Raw genomic sequence first — 21,900 nt, 5'->3', positions numbered from 1 at the left:
AGGATGTGTGTGGACCTTTTGAATTCAGGTGGTTAAATGGTGAGCCTGTCATGTGTTATGTACTCATAGTGCTAACTGACCCACCTGGACCTGGTGTTGTGCGTCATTTATAGGCCATTATTCAGACACTGTGCGACTCGTGTATCCGTGCGAGATGCACCTATATAGTGCTGTTTAGCCCGCCTGACCTGGGTTTCTGGCGTCATTTATAGGTTACAGTTCAGACACTGTGCATTTCACTCATTATATGATGGGCTCCCAGTGCAAGCCTTATTAGTGTGCATGTCTTATGCGAAGCAGCCGCCCCTCCCCTCTAGTGTGGAGGTTGAGTGGCTGTGACATCAGCATCTTGCACCTTGGCTGCAGCCATCTTTATGAGGAAGGCTCACCAGATTCTGTGTGTGCACATATCATTTGTCTTGGCTCCTTTTTGGTGTTTTTTTGATATAGTTCTTTGTGGTTTTTCTGCATGGTAGTGACCTCAGGAGCCTCGTTCTCAGGACAATCTTAGAACGAGACTCCATAGGTCCCTAGCACTATTAATCCAGGCTACAAAGCTGCTATTTTTCCATTTCAGATGTTCTGCACAAAAAAGAAACAGCAAAAAAAATCCAAGTACCATCTGTCTGCTTTAAACAAGTAGCTATGTATTAATTGTATCACCATTACAATACAGAGACAATTCAAACAACACTTTAATCACTATCAGTTTGAAGGCAGAAACTAGAGGTTTGGTTTCATTTAACAATTGATTTCCTTATTGTAATGTAAAACTTGTTTCTTAAATGGATTTACATAAATTCAGAGAGTAATTATGAGGCAACATGGCCATATGACATAAAGAAGAGCATCTATCACAGTATGATTAATGTGTAATTATATAATTATGCTTTATGATTATTGAGATGAAACTTGCCAGATTTATGGATGTTACAACCTTACCTACCTGTTTCTTATCATTACATATAGATCTGTTCCTTGGCAAAGGTATTATTAAGCCTATTAGTGTTTAGAGTTGTTTCATCATTTCATTGCACTCTATTCTTCATTTTCTCCTTCTCCTCAGTGGCCACCAGCAGCAGAGAACATAGTTTACATTCAAACTGGATTCTAAGAGCACCAAGGAGAAGCACGGAGGAAGTCCTAAGAGCATCCATATACAGCCAGTCCTGGAGGTGCAGCATGGGGAACTCAAGTATTAAGAGAATAGAGCGGTATCCAATCTACCTGCCGAAAGCTGTAGAAGGAGCATTTAACACATTAAAATTCAAACCTCGGCCAAAAGTAAAGTAATGGAGATTCACCCCTAGCTAAGGACTATGTATCTTGGTGCTAATGGCCTACATGTAATGAGCCCTGATTCTGTCTCATAGAATCTGTTTGTTCTACCGTACTATACGTGAACACTTCTGTCAGGATAGGCCATCAACGTCTGATCAGTTGGAGTGGAACACCGGGACCGCCAATAATCAGCTGTTACCAACACCAGAAGTTGCCGGAGCATTTACGTCACCTCTATTTCGGCCATGACCCCTAACTAGACAGTGGATATGACTGCAGATCCCCCCTCTTATTTAAATTAACTGCAAATTCACACCCAATTAAATGAACTGCAGATCCACTCCTTATTCAAATTAACAGGGGATGGATCTGTAGTACCTGTCCAAGGCTGTGTTCTGGCAGTATCTGTCACGCTGTACAAAGGGCTAGTAAGACGTAGTACAGTGTATTCGCCACTAGGTGGCAGCAGAGTAGTGAAGGAGAGTCAAAGTAACACTGTAACAGAAAGGCAGCTGAAGTCGAGCAGAGTAACTTCAGCAGGCAGATAACAGACGAACCACCAGGGGGCAATAGAGTAGTCAAACAGTCAAGGTCTAGCCAGGAAAGTCAAGTCACTGCAAAGGGAGGATCAAAAGCAAGTCAGAAAACAGAACCGAGTCGAAAGCCAGGAGATCAGGAATGCAGAGGGAAACACAAACAATTGACAAGAGCGGGAAGTCAGGGACCGGGACAGACAGATGAATGGGGGAGGGTACAGGTCAGGGCATGGTAACAAGGAGTCAGATCAAACAGCAAATCTCACTAAAGCCAATCACCGGCTGCAGAGCAAAGCTATAACCAGCACAGAAATGCAAGTGCAGAGACCAGATATAATGTCTCCTGAAACCTGGCTGATGGGAGTTTACCCCTGACATGACCAGGCCGGATCTGAGAAACTCTGGAGCGGAGAATACCACTCCTGGATCATGACAGTATCAAAGAACGTCTGGCCACCAGCGGCATTGGTAACAGCTGATCAGTGGGTTTCACCACCATCAATCAGATATTAATAGTCTATCCAAAGGATAGATATCAATAAAAAAAAGTAGTCTGCCTCTTTAACGCAACAAAAATAACAAAAACTTTTATCTAATTTCAGACCCATTTTACTAGCATCCAATTCTGTGCAGAACATTTAAACGTTTTGTAAGCAACACTGAGAGGAAGAACATCTACAAAATAAGATGCTAAACAGGAAATATATACAGTGTTCAGCATAAATGAGTACACCCATTGAAAAGTTAGACTTTAATCAATATCTCACTGAAGACAAGAACTATTTCTAACATTTTCACAAGACTGATTTTCTTAAAATATTTTTTAACACATGACATGGAAGTAAGGTCAATAATGTAATTTCTGTTACAAAATCTTCAGTTTTACTCAAATTAGTTGGAGCAAAAATCACTACAACCCACATAGAAAACTACTACATCAAGTATTTTGCATGACTGTCATGATTTTTAAGGAGAGCACCAAGTCTTCTAGGTATGGAGTGAACAGGCTGGCAACATATTGCAACAGCTATCTTTTTCAATTCTTCAAGACCGACCACATTTAGAGCCTGGATGTTGATTGGAGAGTGATGTTAAACTTGTCTCTTTAGGATTTCCCGTAGGTGTTCGATGGAGTTCAGGTCAGGAGACACTTGGCCACTGAATTACTTTTACCCTATTCTTCCTCAGAAATGCCAGATATATGTTCTGGATTATTATCATGTTGGAAAAGTGCACGTCTACCAAGGGCACAGAGTGAAGGCAGCATCTTCTCCTGCAATATAGAGCAGTACATCTGTGAATTCATGATTCCATTAATTAAATGTAGCTCCCCGACACCAGCAGCACTTATGCACCCCATTAAGGATACTGACACTACCATGTTTCACTGTAGGCATGAGGAATATTTCCAAATTACATTTTTCAAAATACTTGGTGCCTACAGTGAAACATGGTGGTGGCTGTGCTGTACTTACAGTATGTGCTCTCCGTAAAAATCATGGAAGTCATACAAAATACTAAATGTAGTAGCTTTTGATGTTGAGTGTATTCATTATTTCATCAAATAATTTGAGTAAAACTGAAGATTTTGTAATGAAAATATTATTATTAATCTTATATTAATGTTATGAGTTACAAAAATGTTCTATGAAACTCAGTCTTGTGAAAGTTTTGAAAATTGTTCTTGTGTTCAGTAAGATGTTGATTATATTTTACATATTTATGCTTAGCACTGTATACACACATTACACACACACATAATATAATAAATATATATATATATTATACTATTCATGCACGCATGTCTGTTATCAATTTCCCTTCTGTCTCTGTGAGAATTGAGAATTATCAAAATTCTCAATTCTGAGGTACAATCTGTATTCAGTGAAGACTTTCCCATTACTGAGATGGGAGATGGCAGTTGGTGCTGATGAGATTCTATGTAGATAGAAGAGGAAGGAAGGGGTGCAGCTCTGCCTCTAGCTCCTCCCTTTGCCTCTAGCTCCTCCCTTTTCATCTAGCCCCCCTTCTGCATCTAGCTCCTCCATTTTCCTCTATCCCCTCCCTCTGCATCTAGCTCCTCACTTTTACTTTAGCTCCTCCCTCTGTATATAGCACCTCCCTTTTCCTCTAGCTCCTCCCTCTGTATATAGCACCTCCCTTTTCCTCTAGCTCCTCCCTCTGTATATAGCACCTCCCTTTTCCTCTAGCTCCTCCCTCTGTATATAGCACCTCCATTTTCCTCTAGCTCCTCCACCTGTATATAGCACCTCCCTTTTCCTCTAGCTCCTCCCTCTAGCTCCTCCCTCCTCCTGTCATCAAGGAATTTCCTCAGTAACAGCCTCCATCTCCTATCTCAGCAATGGGAAAGTCTTCACCAACTACACATTTTACCGCAGAATTGAGAATTTTGGTAATGACTGATCAATTCTGGCAGAGAAAGAAGCAGATTTGTCTGATAAGAAATATTACAAAGTTCCTTATTTTCATGTGTACTATTCATTTCTGAAATAAAAATTAAAATGACGGATGCACTATAAATATAAGCTGCATGTGACTGCAACTTGCAGGTGACATGTCTGTGATTTTGCTTTTTTTTGTTGTTGTTTTTAACAGCCAAAGCATAAATTTTAAATAGTCTCACGACAGGAAAGTCAGAGACAAGTTGCGCAAGTGTTTTTGACCACGAGATTGGTCGAAATTTGCTGTCTGGCTGCACATCCCCTTGAAGCCCTAACATTACTACCACAAAATCACTCATGCCAAGCTTGATTATCACTTTTTGGCCGGAGTCACACTTGCAAGTGACTCGGTGAGTCTCGCATCAGTATCACCCGGAATGGCCGCACACTCTCTGAACAGGAGCGTTTCAGCTGCATAGAAATACATGCAGCAGACCTGATCCTGTCAGGAGAGAAGCTAGCCGTACCGGTGATGCGATCCGATAATTGTGCGAGTCACACATTCGTGTGACCGCAACCTTTATGGCAGACCGTGATGATACTGAGGGAGCACATAAAGATTTGGTGATCCAGAGCCCTGTAAACCTCCTCCTATCTGCCAGCATCCTCAGAACCTCTACTGATTTGCAATCGTAGAGTAACGCACCCATGATGTTGGCAGACCTTCTAATCAGAAGGGTCACTAGGGACATCTGCAGTTAGGAGGATATTTTCTGGGCTATGGTCTCCATTGTGGCTGCTGTACCAGGATCCTACAAATATGCAACTCTACTTAATCCCTTTACTACTTTCCATATTATCAAATATGACTGATGTGATGGATAGAGTGTGATATAGGACCTCTGGGGCCTCACAGCAACCTCCATAGTAAAAATAGAAAATAATAAGTGTGCATAACCCAGGGATCGCTGTCGGAGTAATGTTCACTCAACCAACAGACATTTTTTCTGCCTCACTGATACACATGAACGCTCGGTCACACCAGGACAACTCCTCTGACAAACAATAAGAACACAAAAATCAAGGGGTGGGGGATGAGGGGTGGTTAAATTCAAAGTGCCCCAAAAGATCACATTGTGAGGCCACTATACACATTATGGTGGTTATGACCTACTTTAATGTCTTTATAATTTTCTTTGTGTTTACACTTTTATATTTTAGCAGACTCTGCCCCTAAAACATGTTACTGAATACAGGTCTTTCATATGGCAGAATCAGTCCGCTGTTGTATGGATGCCATTGTTTTATTCAAGATTTCATACCCCAAACTTCAATGTGCCACGTTGATTGATGACAGCATGTATAGATGCTGGTAGAGGAGGGGAAAAGAACTGTATATAATGTATGTCATGAATGATGTATTCTTCAAAACTTGCTTGGTCTTCCAAAAAGCCGTTCTCATACGTATTGACTACGAATAAAATTATTTTTTCTATTGAAAATATTGTCTATATTTTGTTTTTAAGTGATCATTTTTTTTTTAAACAGCGCTGCTCTGATTCATCAAAGCCAGAATTCTGGCATAAATTGCTTTGAAAAGTGTTAACATATTTTGTGAAACTTGCAGATGCGTAAAAATGTTTTAAATTCTGGGGCTTTAATGCCAGTTTATCTCAGCTCCACCAAAATGGGAGAAGTTGGGGCGGGAGGAGAATGGGGGTGACACCTCATCATGTCTATTTCAGGACGAGCTAAAGTGTTTTATGTGCTAGAGATCTTAAGGGCCATTTACACGCTGCGACATCGCTAACAATTTATCGTCGGGGTCACGGTGTTTGTGACGCACATCCGGCGTCGTTAGCGAGATCGCAGCATGTGACACCAAGGAGCGACCTTCAACGATCGCAAAAGAGGTAAAAATCGTTCGTTTTGGAGAGGTCGTTCATTTTCCAAAAATCGTTGTATGTGCAGTAACGCGGTTGTTTGTCGTTCCTGCAGCAGCACACATCGCTATGTGTGACACCGCAGGAACGAGGAACAACCTCGTACCTTCGACCGCCGCCAATGAGGAAGAAAGGAGGTGGGCGGGATGTTACGTCTCGCTCATCTCCACCCATCCGCTTCTATTGGGCTGCCGCTTAGTGACGTCGCTATGACGCCGAACGAACCACCCCCTTAGAAAGGAGGCGGTTCGCCGGTCACAGCGACGTCGCTAGGCAGGTAAGTACATGTGACTGTTCCTAGCGATGTTGTGCGCCATGGGCAGCAATTTGCCCGTGACGCACAACCGACGGGGGCGGGTACGCTCGCTAGCGAGATCGCAGCGTGTAAAGTACCCTTTACTCTTTTTCCAGACTGGAGTAAGAATTCTTGTGTTCTGGTCATGCATTAAAAAACACAAAAAAATTACATTCTTGATGAATAGGGGTCAGTGTCTTCAAATAGCTTTCAACACATATATACTCCAGTGTGTTCAGATAGTTTTTAAAGTTTTGTAGTAAGCCGGAGTATCCAGATAAAATTTTATGATGAGAACATTCCTACAAATTTCATATTGATATGTCCTTTCCTCAGTTTAGAATCCAGGACCCCAGAGCTGCAAGTCAAAAGTGGTAACCACAAAGCAGGGCTGTGGGCATGAGCCCACTGAATAAAGACACCTAACCTTACAAATACTAAAAGGATGTGAAGTAAAATGACATAAGTCATAATTTCTTAATTTGAACAAAAAGGGTTACAGTCTTGGCGCTAGGGAGGTCCCTGACACCAGAGAGCGGGGTCACCACCTGCACCCACCCGTGGCCGAACCCTGCACTCCCTGACGTCCCTATACGGGTTCTTTCACCCCGTCACCGGCAACATTTCTAAGCCCTCATTTGCTCTAAACTCACCCTGGCTAGTGAGCAGGCCGACAATACAGAAACACAACAGTAGGAAAACGAACAGGGGAAACAGATAAGAAAATGGAAAACACTCTACACAGCTTCAGTGCAGCAAACACCACCACTGCACACAGGGCCGGCTCCAGGTTTTTGTGGGCCCCGGGCGGAAGAGTCCCAGTGGGCCACCTCCACACGCAGACACACACATACACAGATATGTACATATACATATTTAAAGACAAACTCACAAAAATATATATATAAACAGACAAATCTATACAGTCATATACACTGACATACATAGATACACATCATACATGCATACAGGCAGACACACACAACTCTGCTGGATACATACAGACACACACTGCTCTGCTGCATACATACAGACACACTGCTCTGCTGCATACATACAGACAGACACACACACTGCTCTGCTGCATACATACAGACACACACTTCTCTGCTGCATACATACAGACACACACAGCTCTGCTAGATACATATAGACAGACACACACTGCTCTGCTGCATACATACAGACAGACACACACTGCTCTGCTGCATACATACAGACACACACTGCCCTGCTGCATACATACAGACAGACACACACTGCTCTGCTGCATACATACAGACAGACACACACTGCTCTGCTGCATACATACAGACACACACTGCTCTGCTGCATACATACAGACAAACACACACTGCTCTGCTGCATACATACAGACAGACACACACTGCTCTGCTGCATACATACAGACACACACACTGCTCTGCTGCATACATACAGACACACACACTGCTCTGCTGCATACATACAAACACACACTGCTCTGCTGCATGCATACAGACAGACACACACACTGCTCTGCTGCATACATACAGACACACACACGCGGCTCTGGGGGCCCACACACGCGGCTCAGGGGGGCCCACACACGCGGCTCAGGGGGGCCCACACACGCGGCTCAGGGGGGCCCACACACGCGGCTCAGGGGGGCCCACACACGCGGCTCAGGGGGGCCCACACACGCGGCTCAGGGGGGCCCACACACGCGGCTCAGGGGGGCCCACACACGCGGCTCAGGGGGGCCCACACACGCGGCTCAGGGGGGCCCACACACGCGGCTCTGGGGGGCCAGTATATACGGCTCTGGGGGGGAGGGCCAGGGCATACATCTCGGGGGGAGAAGCCCATACAGCTCACCAGGGCCCATAAATCGGGGGGCGGGGAGGGCACATACAGATCGAGTGGAGGGGGAGGGGTGTACCACATACCGCTCAGGTCACGGTGGAGAGGGGGTCCATACAGCGCTGGAGGGAAGCGCTGTGCTGGGGGTCGCTTGCTGGCACTGCGCCTCCTTCATCTGTGGGACTGAGCAAGACGCCGCATGGTAATCCGACAACAGATGAAGTTCAAACCAGGAGGACGCAGCGAACGTTGTTGTCTGTGCGCCTTAAAGGGATGGCAGCTGCAGATTCCTGCCGAGGACTGGGGGCAGCAGAACTGACTAAGGCGAGTGGGCCCCCCAGCTCTTGAGGGCCCCGGAATTTGCCCGGGTGTGCTGGGTGCTGACCCTGGCCCTGACTGCACACAACACAACAAATGTCTTCCAGAGCAGGCTCCTTCCAAAGAGGACCACATAGAAATGAGTATGCAGTTTCTATCACAGGCATCAGCTGGTCAGGCACATGACCTTAAATAGTGAAGGGGAGTGAGCTCAAAGAACAGCACCTGAGATTGAAAACTACAGCCAGCAGCCAGGCAGGAAAGGTTGATTAACCCTTACAGCACTACTAGCAAAAAGATGTTATTCAAGTAACAGCAGTGGATCTGCCAGAAGCAAGGCGCTGTGACCTACTTCGCCCAAGGTCTCCCCCATATGGGACAACTCATGAAAAGTTCTATCTGAATTATAGTCAATATTAATCAATTTTGGCTATGGATACCGTGGCGTTCTCAGTTCCATTCTTCTGTTTCATTATACAAACCGTGAACAGAAACTAATGAAGGAAAATGGATCCTCGAAATAAGAGACACAACTGCGCCTTACAGACCCCACTGATCATAATAGGGTCAGGTTGGTTTCTCTTAAGAGTATTCCTCATTGTAATAAAAAAAAAGCACAGCATTCTACTTTTTTAGCTGGTGAAAATGATAACTGTTGAGATAGTCTCCTGTCAGAGGATCTTAGAGAAGTGTGAACCTAGCTGTACCTTTCCAAATAATGGTTAAATCCAGATTTAAAAAAAAAGTCCTGCAAATACTTTAAAACAAACCCAAAAAGTACTCAGTTCTTTAATCTCTTGCCGATCCAGGTTTGGATGGACTCTGGCCATTTTTCTAAGATGTCAACATGTGACCAGTGCAGGCAGTGAGTGGTCATTGTGGTACCGTACCATATCTCTGCTATCATGACTCAGTGCTAATGTTAGTAAACTAGCATTTACAGGAGTTTTTTTTTTTTACTGAATACCCCTTTATTAAAGTGGCATTCACGAAAGACTACAGTCACTTTATGGGAGTCCAGACTTATGAATCCTCAGAGTGTGCACAGTGTGCTTTGTCAGGATTGTCCAGTGCCGATGCCTTAAACAGGCAGTCACATGTCCACAAGTATACAATATGCATACTCTCTGACACATTCTGACTAGACGTACGCAGACTCACTCAATACATGTGAAAACGTAAGGTCACATGACTACACGGTCTCCACAGAGAATCCTGACAGCAAGCACTGTGCGCGCTGTGAGAATTTACAATCTGCAGTCACAGAGAGTTACTATAGGCTTTTGTTGACAACCCATTTAAGCATCACATTAAGGTCATCTAAATAAAACTACATCATTTATTTACCATTGCTAGATGTTCATTTTTTTACCTCTACAACAAATTTAGATAAGATTGTATGTAGGTTTGACATATTTTATATTAGATATTTTAACATTTATTTTAAAGTAAAGGGAACCTGTTAACTAATACTAGAGACACAATAATTTGCATACACTTCATATTGATGCCTATTATTGATGAGAGCCAGAAATAGTATTAAAAGGTTTCTCTTCACAAATGGCAAATGTTATGATGTGTAATGTCCAGCAGATGGCGGTATAAATGCATAACCTCGATATTGCCTTATCCTGCCATAGAGCTGGCGCCTCTGAAACTCATCTTTTCAAAATATGACAAATACCTGTCATGGTCAGGAATGCTGCCTTTAAACTACAATACTGAAAGGCGTTGTCCCACATAAACGCCAAAAAAAAATTCAAGCTAATCTGTGCTGTATTGTCATATAAATCACCCCTACATTATTTTTTTTTTGTTTTCTAACTTTTGTTCCTTTTGAATTATCACTTTATTCTCTGCAGCTTTGTTTACATGCAGTTCAACCAAACATGAAATTTTCCTGTGCCAAACCTCACAGTCAAAACTAGCACCACCCGACCTCACTGTCCAGCCCCACCCTCTGCACACCCATTGGCAGTCAATATTCTGCCCCAGCAACTGACAGATAAAATGCATATCATGTAATGAAGACTATACATAGCCCCCAATGTGAGTCTATAGGATATATACACACATACACATATACTCACGCACATACACCCACACACCTAGAGTTATATAATATATATAATCCCCCCTCATAGACTCTGTCTCCTCTGCCCCCAGCGCCCCCCTCCCCCCGATCTGTCTCTCACCCATGCACTGTTTTCTCTCCCCCTGCAGTCTCTTCTCTGCCCCCCCCTCACCCCCCGGTCTGTCTCTTACCCATCCACTCTGTTCACTCCCCTTGCACTCTCTTCTCTGCACCCCCAGCACCCCTCCCCCTCTCTGTCTCTCACCCGTACACTCTGTTCTCTGCCGCCCCCCTCCCCCCGCTCTGTCTCTTACCCATACACTCTGTTCTCTCCAACTGCACTCTCTTTTCTGCCACCCCCTCCGCTCTGTCTCTCACCCGTCCACTCTTTCTCCCCCTGCACTCTCTTCTCTGCCGCCCTCCCCGCTCTGTCTCTCACTCGTGCACTGTCTTCTCTCCCCCTGCACTCTTCTCTGCCTCCCCCCTCGCTCTGTCTCTCACCCATGCGCTGTTTTCTCTCCACCTGCACTCTCTTCTCTGCCCTTCCGCTCAGTTTCTCACTTGTGCACTCTTTCTCTCCCTGCACTCTCTTCTCTGCTGCCCCCTGCCCCCCGCTCTGCATCTCACCCGTGCACTTTTAGCACCCAGGGATATGGTGTACTCGGTTCTGGGCAGTACAGGTGTTGGCCGTAACCCAGTTCCATGCCCTGGGCCCTTTTTGTAATGGGGATATTTACAGGGAAGAATACGATAATGTACACAAGTGATGCCACTTGTGGTGTTGCAGCTGAGTGTAGGGAGCCGACGCTGCAGAATGTCTCTACTGGGGCTGGTGGTATTGGCAGCTAGAGTGGTAGACTATACGCAAGTAGGGTTTTGCCCCAGAGGGTGTATGCTGCAGTGGGCGTCGAAAGAAGGTAGTCCACACAGGTGTTCAGTGCAACTGGTTTACTCACTGCTGGTAGATGTTGACTGGTTGCCCAAGGCCAGCTGGATTTGCCTCCAGGTCCCATTCATCCCAGTGCCAGTTTGGTTCTATAGTACCTTCTTCCCCTACACCTGTCTCTGTTAAGTGGGTCCCCGTGGTTTGGAACAACGGGGGGGTCCCTGTTGTGTAGTTTGTCTACTTCTGTCCGCCTGACGGTAGCGTGAACTCTGTGGGGTTGGAGTCTCTGGTCCTGTCCCTGGTTCTCCCATTGCTACTGAGTATTCGGATTCTTTAGGATTAGCAAGGTCCTTGATGGTCCTCTTGCTCTGCAGGTGTTAACAGGTCGGCCTGGAACTCTTTCCTGTCCTAGAGTCCTGTACCCCGTCAGTGTGTAGTTCTGGGAGTACTCCACCGGCAACCACTTCTCCTGTGTACCAGGTCACCGTTAACACGCGTCAGACCGTCTCCTCTGTCACCTCTCTCACTCTACACTGTACTCTGTACTCTGTACTCTCTACTGTCTTCATGTGTTCTGACTACTCTCCACAGTCTGCCCCTCTCTCATGGTCAACTAGTGGACTGGATTGGCTCCACCTCTAGACGGCCATCCATTGGTCCCACCCTAGCTGGGTACCATTGTATAGGGGATTGTAGGGGAAAACTGGGATTACCTGGGTTTTTATTGGTACCGGCACTGGGGTTCTGGGTCCCTAAGGGAGTAGGCCCTGCATCCTTGTGGGGATACAGAACCTTGTAGCACCCTGATGGTTTCAGGGGCACTACACACTGTCTTCTCTCGCCCTGAACTCTCTTCTCTGCCTCCCTGCTCTGTCTCTCACCCATGCACTCTGTTGTCTCCCCCTGCACTCTCTTCTCTGCTGCCCCCCTGCTCTGTCTCTCACCCGTACACTCTGTTCTCTCCCCCTGCACTCTCATCTCTGCCTCCCCCCCTCCCCCTGCTCTGTATCTCACCTGTGCACTGTCTTCTCTCCCCCTGCACTCTCTTCTCTGCCGCCCCCTCCCCCCGCTCTGTCTCTCACCCGTGCACTGTCTTCTCTCCCCCTGCACTCTCTTCTCTGCTGCGCCCCTGATCTGTCTCTCACCCGTGCACTCTTTCTTCCCCTGCACTCTCTTCTCCGCCCTAACCCCGCTCTATCTGTCACCTGTGCACTGTCTACTCTCCCCCTGCACTCTCTCCTCTGCCGCCACCCTCCCCCTGCTCTGTCTCTCACCCGTGTACTGTCTTCTCTCTCCCTGCACTCTCTTCTCTGCTGCCCCCCGCTCTCTCACCTGTGTACTCTTTCTCCCCCTGCACTCTTTTCTGCTGCCCCCTCTCTCAGCTCTGTCTCTCACCTGTGCACTCTGTTCTCTGCCCCCCACTCTGTCTCTCACCCGTGCACTGTCTTCTCTGCCCCTGCACTCTTTTCTCTGCCGCCCCCCCTCCCCCCATTCTGTCTCTCACCTGTGCACTGTCTTCTCTCCCCCGCACTCTCTTCTCTGCCGCCCCGGCTCTGTATCTCACCTGTGCACTGTCTTCTCTCCCCCTGCACTCTCTTCTCTGCTGCCCCCCCCCAACCCTGTCTCTCACCCATTCACTCTCTCTCCCCCTGCACTCTCTTCTCTGCTCCCCTTCCCCCATTCTGTCTCTCACCCGTGCATTCAGTTCTCTCCCCCTGCACTCTTCTCTGCTGCACCCCCTCCCCCCGCTTTGTCTCTCACCCATGCACTCTCTTCTCTGTCTGCTACCCCCTCTCTCTCACCCGTGCACTCTGTCTCCCCTTGCACTCTCTTCTCCACCCTCCCCCCGCTCTGTCTCTCACCCATGCACTGTCTTCTCTCCCCCCTGCACTCTCTTCTCTGCCCCCCTCCCCCGCTCTGTCTCTCACCAGTCCAAGCAGCTCTCTCCTCCTGCACTCTCTTCTCTGCCCTCCCCCCGCTCTCTCTCACCCGTGCACTCTCTTCTCTCCCCCTGCACTCTCTTCTTTGCTCCCCCGCTCTGTCTCTCACCCGTGCACTATCTTCTCTCCCCCTGCACTCTCTTCTCTGCCCCTTCCCCCGCTCTGTGTCTCACCGGTCCAATCTGTTCTCTCCTCCTGCACTCTCTTCTCAGCCCTCCCCCCCCCGCTCTGTCTCTCACCTGTGCACTTCTTCTCTCCCCCTGCACTCTCTTCTCTGCCGCTCACCTCCCTCCGCCCTGTCTCTCACCCGTGCACTCTGTTTTCTCCCCATGCACTCTATTCTCTTCCCCCCTGCTCTGTCTCTCACCCGTGCACTGTCTTCTCTCCCCCTGCACTCTCTTCTCTGCCGCCCCCTCTGTCTCTCACCCGTGCACTGTCATCTCTCCCCCTGCACTGTCTTCTCTGCCCCCCCTCTCACCCATGCTTTATCCTCTCCTCCGTGCTGTGATAAGTAGCCTGCTTACAGTTAGGTGATGCAGAGCTCAGTGCTGTTGTTCGCTAGTGTCAGGTGACGTCCCTGCTCTCTGCTCCTGGCTGTATTCATCATAGTGTGAGGAGAGAGACAGCACACAGGGGAGGGGGGACAGAGTGACCTGGACTTCATAGATCACAATGAGCTGTGGCAAACATCGCTGACAGTGTCCTAGACAGAGAGGGCAGCCCTGTTTGTCCAGGACCCGGGCACATACATGGCACAGATAGCAGCGTACAGGGAGCGGGAGAGAGTAGGAATGTGGGGAGGGGGCGGGGAAGGATGAGAGGGGCGGGGGCTCATCACACTGAACCAGGTCGGCTGTGATGCTGTCAACAAGGTCCAGCCCCTGTTGACATATCATCACAGGAAGCAGCAAAATCACGGAAGGAGCAGTCACATGACCGCTCTGAGCTGGAGGCGAGGGGCTGACAGCAGGGTAAGTAGGTAGATGCTATCTACTTATCTGCCCCAATGTAGCCAAATAGTGAAATAAGAAAAAATAAGTAAAATAAGCTAAATAAGCTGGATAACCCCTTTAATATTATTATGTAATGTGGTAGACATCTAGTTTTCTGCTTCAAATTTTAAACATCAAATGTTTTGGACTTTTTTACACTGAATTATAATAAATTAGCCATATATTAGTCAATCAGAGGTTGTCACTAAACAAACTTTGGTTTTTTGCTCTTTTTATTTACAGCGATATTGCCATGTCTGCAAAACTGACAACAAGAATTGCAGCCATATTTGAATTCACTTTACAATCAATCCTGGCCCAATGAGAAGCTAATGCATATGACAGTCAATATGTCTGTATGTCTTGTTATCACTTCTGTAAAATGGGGAGAAAAAATCTACTGATCCACTGATTCAAAGCTATATAGCTACTACCACTATCTACTGATTCAAAGCTGTATAGCTGTTTTATGTATTATGTGATAATCTTTTAGCACCTAGCCAAATCAGATCTCCTACTTTGCACTGATGAGCGGTAAACATCCCAAAACACTGTGTCTACAAATGTAGTTGTGCTTTTATCCTGAGTCATGTGGTAAGACTGATTTCTAAGTCTATATCAAGTTTTAGAATTGCTGCTTCCAATAGGTGGCGCTAGTGTTAAAATCCTCTTTTCTCTAATGAGACAACTTGCATAATTATTTATAATGTCCTATTACAACAAACTCGATAGTTGCAATCTACTCCAGTAAATTGATGGAGGTCTCAATGAGGGGTAAAGTGATTGTCTCTCAAACACAACTCTGATTCAAAAAGAAATCAGCCAGCAATCAGCTGTTGGTTCAGCCTCCCAAACTCTAGTCAATAAGCAGTCATTCAGGGGCCTCTTGAAAAGTGGCGCTGAGGAATAAGTAAATAGCGCCACCCCATGAGTGAAAATCCCGCTGGTGAAAGATCGACATGACAGCTGAAATCTGTATGCATTATCCGGTAACAGATTTGTAACCGTTTGGGGCCGATTTAATCGCAACAGCGATACCTAAGTGAATAAATGGGAGTTGAAGAAACAAAGATCAAAATAAGGCTCAGATGACATTTATCCTGCACTCTCTGCTGAGCATTGACATCAAGGTTTCCATGTAAATCCCCAAAAACTCAATTGGGACAAGACCCTCTTTGGAATCAGAGAGAGGCACTTTGGACTCCATTTGGTCTCTGTTCCAGCGGTGTCCTATCATTTTATGCAGTGCTTTTTTTGCGGGGGAACGTGCCGATACGGCGTACCAGAAAATCTGAAGAGCGCCTCTGGCTCTGTCCACATGGCTAATTTGTAAACTATACAAATTAGCCATGTGGAGCGGAGGCACAAGCCATAGGCGTCTCTAGGGGGCACTGTCGGGCTGCCTGATGCGGCGGTGTGGAAGTCTGCCGGGGTGGGAGCCGCTATTCTCTGAGCGTGGTTGTCACGCTGACAGCCGCACTCATAGAATCTGCAGCGCGCGGCTCCCACTGCTCAGTTGTCCTTGCATCTGTCAGACGCGAGGACAATTGAAGCGGTGACGCCGGCGCTGACTTCCGAGTCAGAACAACGGCTGTCATGTGATCAGGTCAACTGATCAGACTGCTGACCCGGAAGCCAGCGCTGCAGCGCGGAGGCGGCAGAGACACGCTGATAAGTGCTCCATTGTGGAGCTGAAGAAGACATGGAGGAGGAACATTATGGGGTAAGAGGGGAGTATTTATGAAACAGTATGGGGGAGAGAGGGTGGGGAGGGAACTATCTGTGGACACACTATGGGGGGGACAAAGGTTGGGGAATGGGAACCATCTGTGGACACACATAGCGACAGAGGGTGTGGAGGGGGCAATATGTATATACACAGTATGGGTGGGGGAGGGAACTATCTGTGGACAGAGTATGGTGGGAAGAGAGGATGGAGAGGGGGAAGTATCTTTGGACACATTATGGGGAGAGAAAGGATGAGGTTTCATGAATGGGGAGAGAGAGGATAAGGTTTCATGCATGGGGACTGAGAGGATGAGGGGTGATCCATGGGGACAGAGGATGAGGTTTCATGCATGGGGAGAGAGAGGATGAGGTTCATGCATGGGGAGAGAGAGGATGAGGTTTCGTGCATGGGGAGAGAGAGGATGAGGTTTCATACATGGGGAGAGAAATGATGAGGGGTGATGTATGGGGAGAGAGAGGATGAGATTTCATGCATGGAGAGAGAGAGGATGAGGTTTCATGCATGGGGACAGAGAGGATGAGAGGTGATGCATGTGGACAGAGAGGATGAGGGGTGATGCATGGGGACAGAGAGGATGAGGGGTGATGCATGGGGACAGAAAGGATGAGGGGTGATGCATGGGGACAGAGAGGATGAGGGGTGATGCATGGGGACAAAGAGGATGAGGTTTCATGCATGGGGACAGAGAGGATGAGGTTTCCTGCATGGGGACAGAGAGGATGAGGTTTCATGCATGGGGACAGAGAGAATGAGGGGTGATGCATGGGGACAGAGAGGATGAGGGGTGATGCATGGGGACAGAGAGGATGAGGTTTCATGAATGGGGACAAAGAGGATGAGGGGTGATGCATGGGGACAGAGAGAATGAGGTTTCATGCATGGGGACAGAGAGTATGTGGAGCGAACTGGAAAGAAATTTTGAGGACACAGAATAAAGAGTGACATGGTATGAGGAGCAAGTGTGCAGGATGGGGAGTGAGGTAGAAAAGTATATGGACACACAGGAGGTAGTGAGGAGATAGTAAGGGATGAGAAGAATGTGAGGGGCACAGAATAAAGACTGGGTAGTGGAGGGGGGTGGTATGGAGAGAGGGCAGAATGGGAGGACAGTTTGAGGTTATAGCAAGGAGGGGGAGTGTGATGAAGGCACAGTATAAAGACTGTGAAGTATAAGGGGACACAGTAAACAGTAGGCTCACTTTGGAAAGAGGGAATATGTAGGCCATGTACCATAAGAGGGACAGTGTGGGTCATATTTTGTGCAGAGAATACTGTGAGGGGCCATTATGTATTCTGGGGCACAGTGTAGGGCAGATATTTTCAAGTAGAAGTATTATAATCATTCTGCTTCTTTTAGGGGCATCATGTCGGGATGTGTTACAGAAGACCGGAGAAGTGCGAAATCTGCAGAGACGAGATGTGAATGTGAAAAGTCATCATTGCGTCAGGACAAGATGAAGAATAGAAAGAAATGACCAGAGACAACATCATCTATAAGGTCCAGGAAAGGAGAAACACGAGTTTTTGTAGTGCAAACAATACATAATTTATTTAGTGAATATGGTGACAAGGGCTTGAAAGAGTTAAGATGAACACTAAAAGCCGGATCAAAAATTAGATTTTACATGTACCGAATACAGTAGGTCCAATACATCCATAAGAAATGTCCCTCTGTTTACAACATATAAAAGTATACAAAACCGTATTCATATATAATCCAGAGGGAACATTAGTATACCCAAATCAATAATGGCTGTATCAGGGCCAATGGCAGGCAAGAGGGCATACAGTCAGATGGATGGGTCCAATACATCCCCAGGGAATGTCCCTCTGTTTACAACATATAGATGAGAGTGTACAAAAACATATTCACATATGGTACAGAGGGAACATTATTATACCCTAATAGAGAGTGGATGTACCAGAGCCCATGACAAATGCAGGAGCATGCAGTCAGATCATTCATAACATTCAATCATTAGCGTTCCTAGTAAGTCCAGGGTTGTGATAAGCAAAATGCAGGAAACATATCCGACCACAACTCATACCCCTTATCTGCCAGGCCCACGTCCGATAACAGGTACTGTAGTAAGATTTTTGGTCCGGAAAGGAGGCCCCAAATAGCCCTAAACAGAGGGACATTCCCTGGGGATGTATTGGACCCATCCATCTGACTGTATGCCCTCTTGCCTGCCATTGGCCCTGATACAGCCATTATTGATTTGGGTATACTAATGTTCCCTCTGGATTATATATGAATACGGTTTTGTATACTTTTATATGTTGTAAACAGAGGGACATTTCTTATGGATGTATTGGACCTACTGTATTCGGTACATGTAAAATCTAATTTTTGATCCGGCTTTTAGTGTTCATCTTAACTCTTTCAAGCCCTTGTCACCATATTCACTAAATAAATTATGTATTGTTTGCACTACAAAAACTCGTGTTTCTCCTTTCCTGGATTTAATTAGGAGTTTGTGCCACCTGTGTGATCCCTGGATAGACAGGGACGCCGGGTATATGACTAGTATGGTTTTCTGGAAATCTGTTATGATATCATCTATAAGGTACCTGAATGTAAATGTTTATTTGTGATACTGACAATGTCTTATCATTAGGTCTTGATCCCACTTGCCCATTGCTTCTGATGTGAGTGCAATGGGACCCTCACTGATCAGCTGTTCTTGGTGCAAGTGTCCGGAAATGCTTATTTCTGGATCTGCTCCGTCCTCTGATGGTGTCCGAGGCCGGGTACTGCACATCCGCCTCTTTGATTTTAACAGGAGACTGCTGCCACTATCAGAAGACGGAGCAAGTCCAGAACTGAGCACTTCCGGCCACCTGCCACCACCGGCACCTGGAGTATGGAATTGGCGGGGTTGCCAGGTGCCGGACCCTGACCAGTCAGACATTGGTGACCTATCCTAAGGAAAGGTCATTAATGTTAAAGTTGTGGACAATCTCTTTAATAAAGTCTTGTGCCGTCTGACAAGTTAAGGGTTACTATATTTTTATTTATGTTGCTAGGAGCATTAAAGGGGTTGTCCAAATTTGTGATGAGTCTGCAGTCACCCTGTGTGTCACTCTGTGACTGCAGCCTTCTAAATTCTCACGTGCTGAACAGACTGCCTGCCTCCCCCCCCCCCCCCCGCTCCTCAATGTCGGCCGGCGGCATGCCTGACAGCACCTAATGCTATCAAATTCTTTGAAGTATCTATCGGCTCAAAATGCTCACTATACCCCTGGATAAAGATCTTTAAGGATTTAATTTACAAAATGGGGTCACTTATGGGTCACTTATGGGGGGTTTCTGCAGTTTAGGTATCTTAGGGGCCCTGCAAATGCAACATGGTGACCGCAATCTATTTCAGCCAAATTTGCTTGCCAAAATCCAAATATTGCTTCTTCCGTTCCATACCTTCCCATTTATCCCATTTATTGAAGCGCTCATAAAAAAAACGGTTACAAACTGTGGAGATCTTTTATGCTGATACCTGTTGGAAAAGTGAGAAATTTGGTGCTAAAGCAACATTTTTGTAAAAAAAAAAATTAAAATTTTTAATTAGACAACCTAATTTTATCAAATTCTGTGAAGCACCTGAAGATTCAAAAGGCTCACTATACCTCTTGATAAAATTCTTGACATATCTAATTTCCAAAATGAGGTCACATGTGGGGCAATTTCTGTGATTTAGATACCTTACATGCCCTGCAAATGCGACATGGTGCCCGCTATCTATTTCAGCTAAATTTGTGTTCCAAAATTCAATTGGTGCTCCTGTAGCACCCATGGGGCAAGGGGTTAAATATACTCATCGCTGTGCCGGTGAAGTCGGATCTGGGGATGTCACAGGTGGCCCTGCCCGGCTTCGTGGCTCTAAGGTGTACAATAAAAGGGGGAAGATGATTGAGAATGGGATCGAAGTTTGTCTCGTGATGCCACCTGTGGTATGCGCCCAGGGATTAGCCGCCGGTGCAGGTGATGGCCTCTGGGGCTGATGGTGTCGCAGCAAAGATGGTTCTGCTCCCCACAGGTGGAGCGGGCCCTGGGAAAGATGATAAGGGATGGTAATGGCCGTTGGCGCCGAAGCGCGGGACACCAGCTCCGGCGATGAAGGACGGACATGGCAGTTGCGGTACCAGGTCTTTACTCACTGTCCTTTGGTTGCCCGGGAGTACCAGCCTCTGTCGTGTTGGGCACCAGCCGATCCCGGATAAGATAGAGGTAGCCACCGGTATTTGAAAGTGTCCTCTCCCAAGGGATGTCACTCCAGAAGTGAGGAACCTGGGCTGAGCTTCCTGTTCCAAGCCACAGGCTCCGTGAAGAAAAAAGAAGAAAGTGGTGTCGTGCTGCCAGAACTGAAGTCCTGACTTGACTGAAGTTTGTGTAAAGAGTTGCTCCTACTTCTACCCCAAGTGGTGCCCGCCCCCCAGGTGGTTGTCCTAGTGACCGGGAAAGTCCCATGCATCAGGATGGCCACCCCCCAGCCTACCCTAGTCCAGTCCCCAGTGGGAGGGTGCCTAAGCTGTATGTAAGGTGAAATGTGAAAACATCGGTGGTGTACCTCCTCCTTAAGCGGGCTTTACACGCTGCGACATCGCTAATGCGGAGTCGTTGGGGTCACGGAATTTGTGACGCACATCCGGCCGCATTAGCGATGCCGTTGCGTGTGACACCGATAAGCGATTTTGCATCGTTGCAAAAACGTGCGAAATCGCTAATCGGCGACACGGGGGTCCATTCTTAAAAATCGTTACTGCAGCAGTAACGAAGTTGTTCCTCGTTCCTGCGGCAGCACACATCGCTGCGTTTGACGCCGCAGGAACGAGGAAGCTCCCCTTACCTGCCTCCCGGCCGCTATGCGGAAGGAATGAGGTGGGCGGGATGTTACGTCCCGCTCATCTCCGCCCCTCCGCTGCTATTGGGCGGCGGTTCAGTGACGTTTCAGTGACGTCGCTGTGACGCCGCACAGACCGCCCCCTTAGAAAGGAGGCGGTTCGCCGGTCACAGCGACGTCGCCGGACAGGTAAGTATGTGTGACGGCTCTGGGCGATGTTGTGCGGCACGGGCAGCGATATGCCCGTGTCGCGCAACAGATGGGGGCGGGTACCCACACTAGCGATATCGGGACCGATATCGCAGTGTGTAAAGTAGCCTTTACTCAACATGAATTCTGCACCGTAAGTGAGGTGCAGTACCCTGTGGCAACTGAAACCGCAGGGGCGCCACACTCCTTCCCTTCTGAACTTCGCCGTTTGTCCAAACAGAGGTTTCTGACCACATGTGGGGTATCCACACTCTCAAATGACACCGGGTAACAAATTTTGGCTTCCATTTCATCATGCTTTTTTTTGTAAAAGTGAATAAATTTGGGCTATAGCAACATTTTTAGGTAAAATGTATTTTTTTTTAAATCCAATTTGCATTACTTCCTGTGAAGCACCTGAAGGGTTAATAAACTGCCTGGAAGTGGTTTTGAGCACTGGGAGGGGTGCAGTTTTTAGAATGGTGTCACTTTTGGGTATTTTCTGTCACCTAGACCTCTCATAGTCTATAAAAAATGGTTTTGTAAATTTTGTTGGAAAAATGAGAAATTGCTGATGAACTTTGAACCCTTTAAACTTCCTAACTAAAAAA

The 21,900-nt window shown here is 46.9% G+C and overlaps 1 protein-coding gene across 1 annotated transcript in view; it reads left to right on the top strand.

The window, feature by feature from the left end:
* Positions 1 to 1,293, top strand: part of C2H13orf42 (chromosome 2 C13orf42 homolog) — a 43,192-nt gene extending 41,899 nt beyond the window's left edge. Inside the window, exon 3 of the mRNA XM_075334577.1 lies at positions 1,067 to 1,293. Coding sequence (XP_075190692.1) covers positions 1,067 to 1,293 — 227 coding nt within the window. The remainder of the gene's footprint in view (positions 1 to 1,066) is intronic.
* Positions 1,294 to 21,900: the final 20,607 nt, after the last annotated feature.

This window comes from Anomaloglossus baeobatrachus, chromosome 2 (genome assembly GCF_048569485.1).
Source record: "Anomaloglossus baeobatrachus isolate aAnoBae1 chromosome 2, aAnoBae1.hap1, whole genome shotgun sequence".
In the NCBI taxonomy this organism is placed as follows: domain Eukaryota; kingdom Metazoa; phylum Chordata; class Amphibia; order Anura; family Aromobatidae; genus Anomaloglossus; species Anomaloglossus baeobatrachus.
Note: the sequence above shows the minus strand (reverse complement) of the source record. Positions and strands in the feature narration are given on the sequence as shown.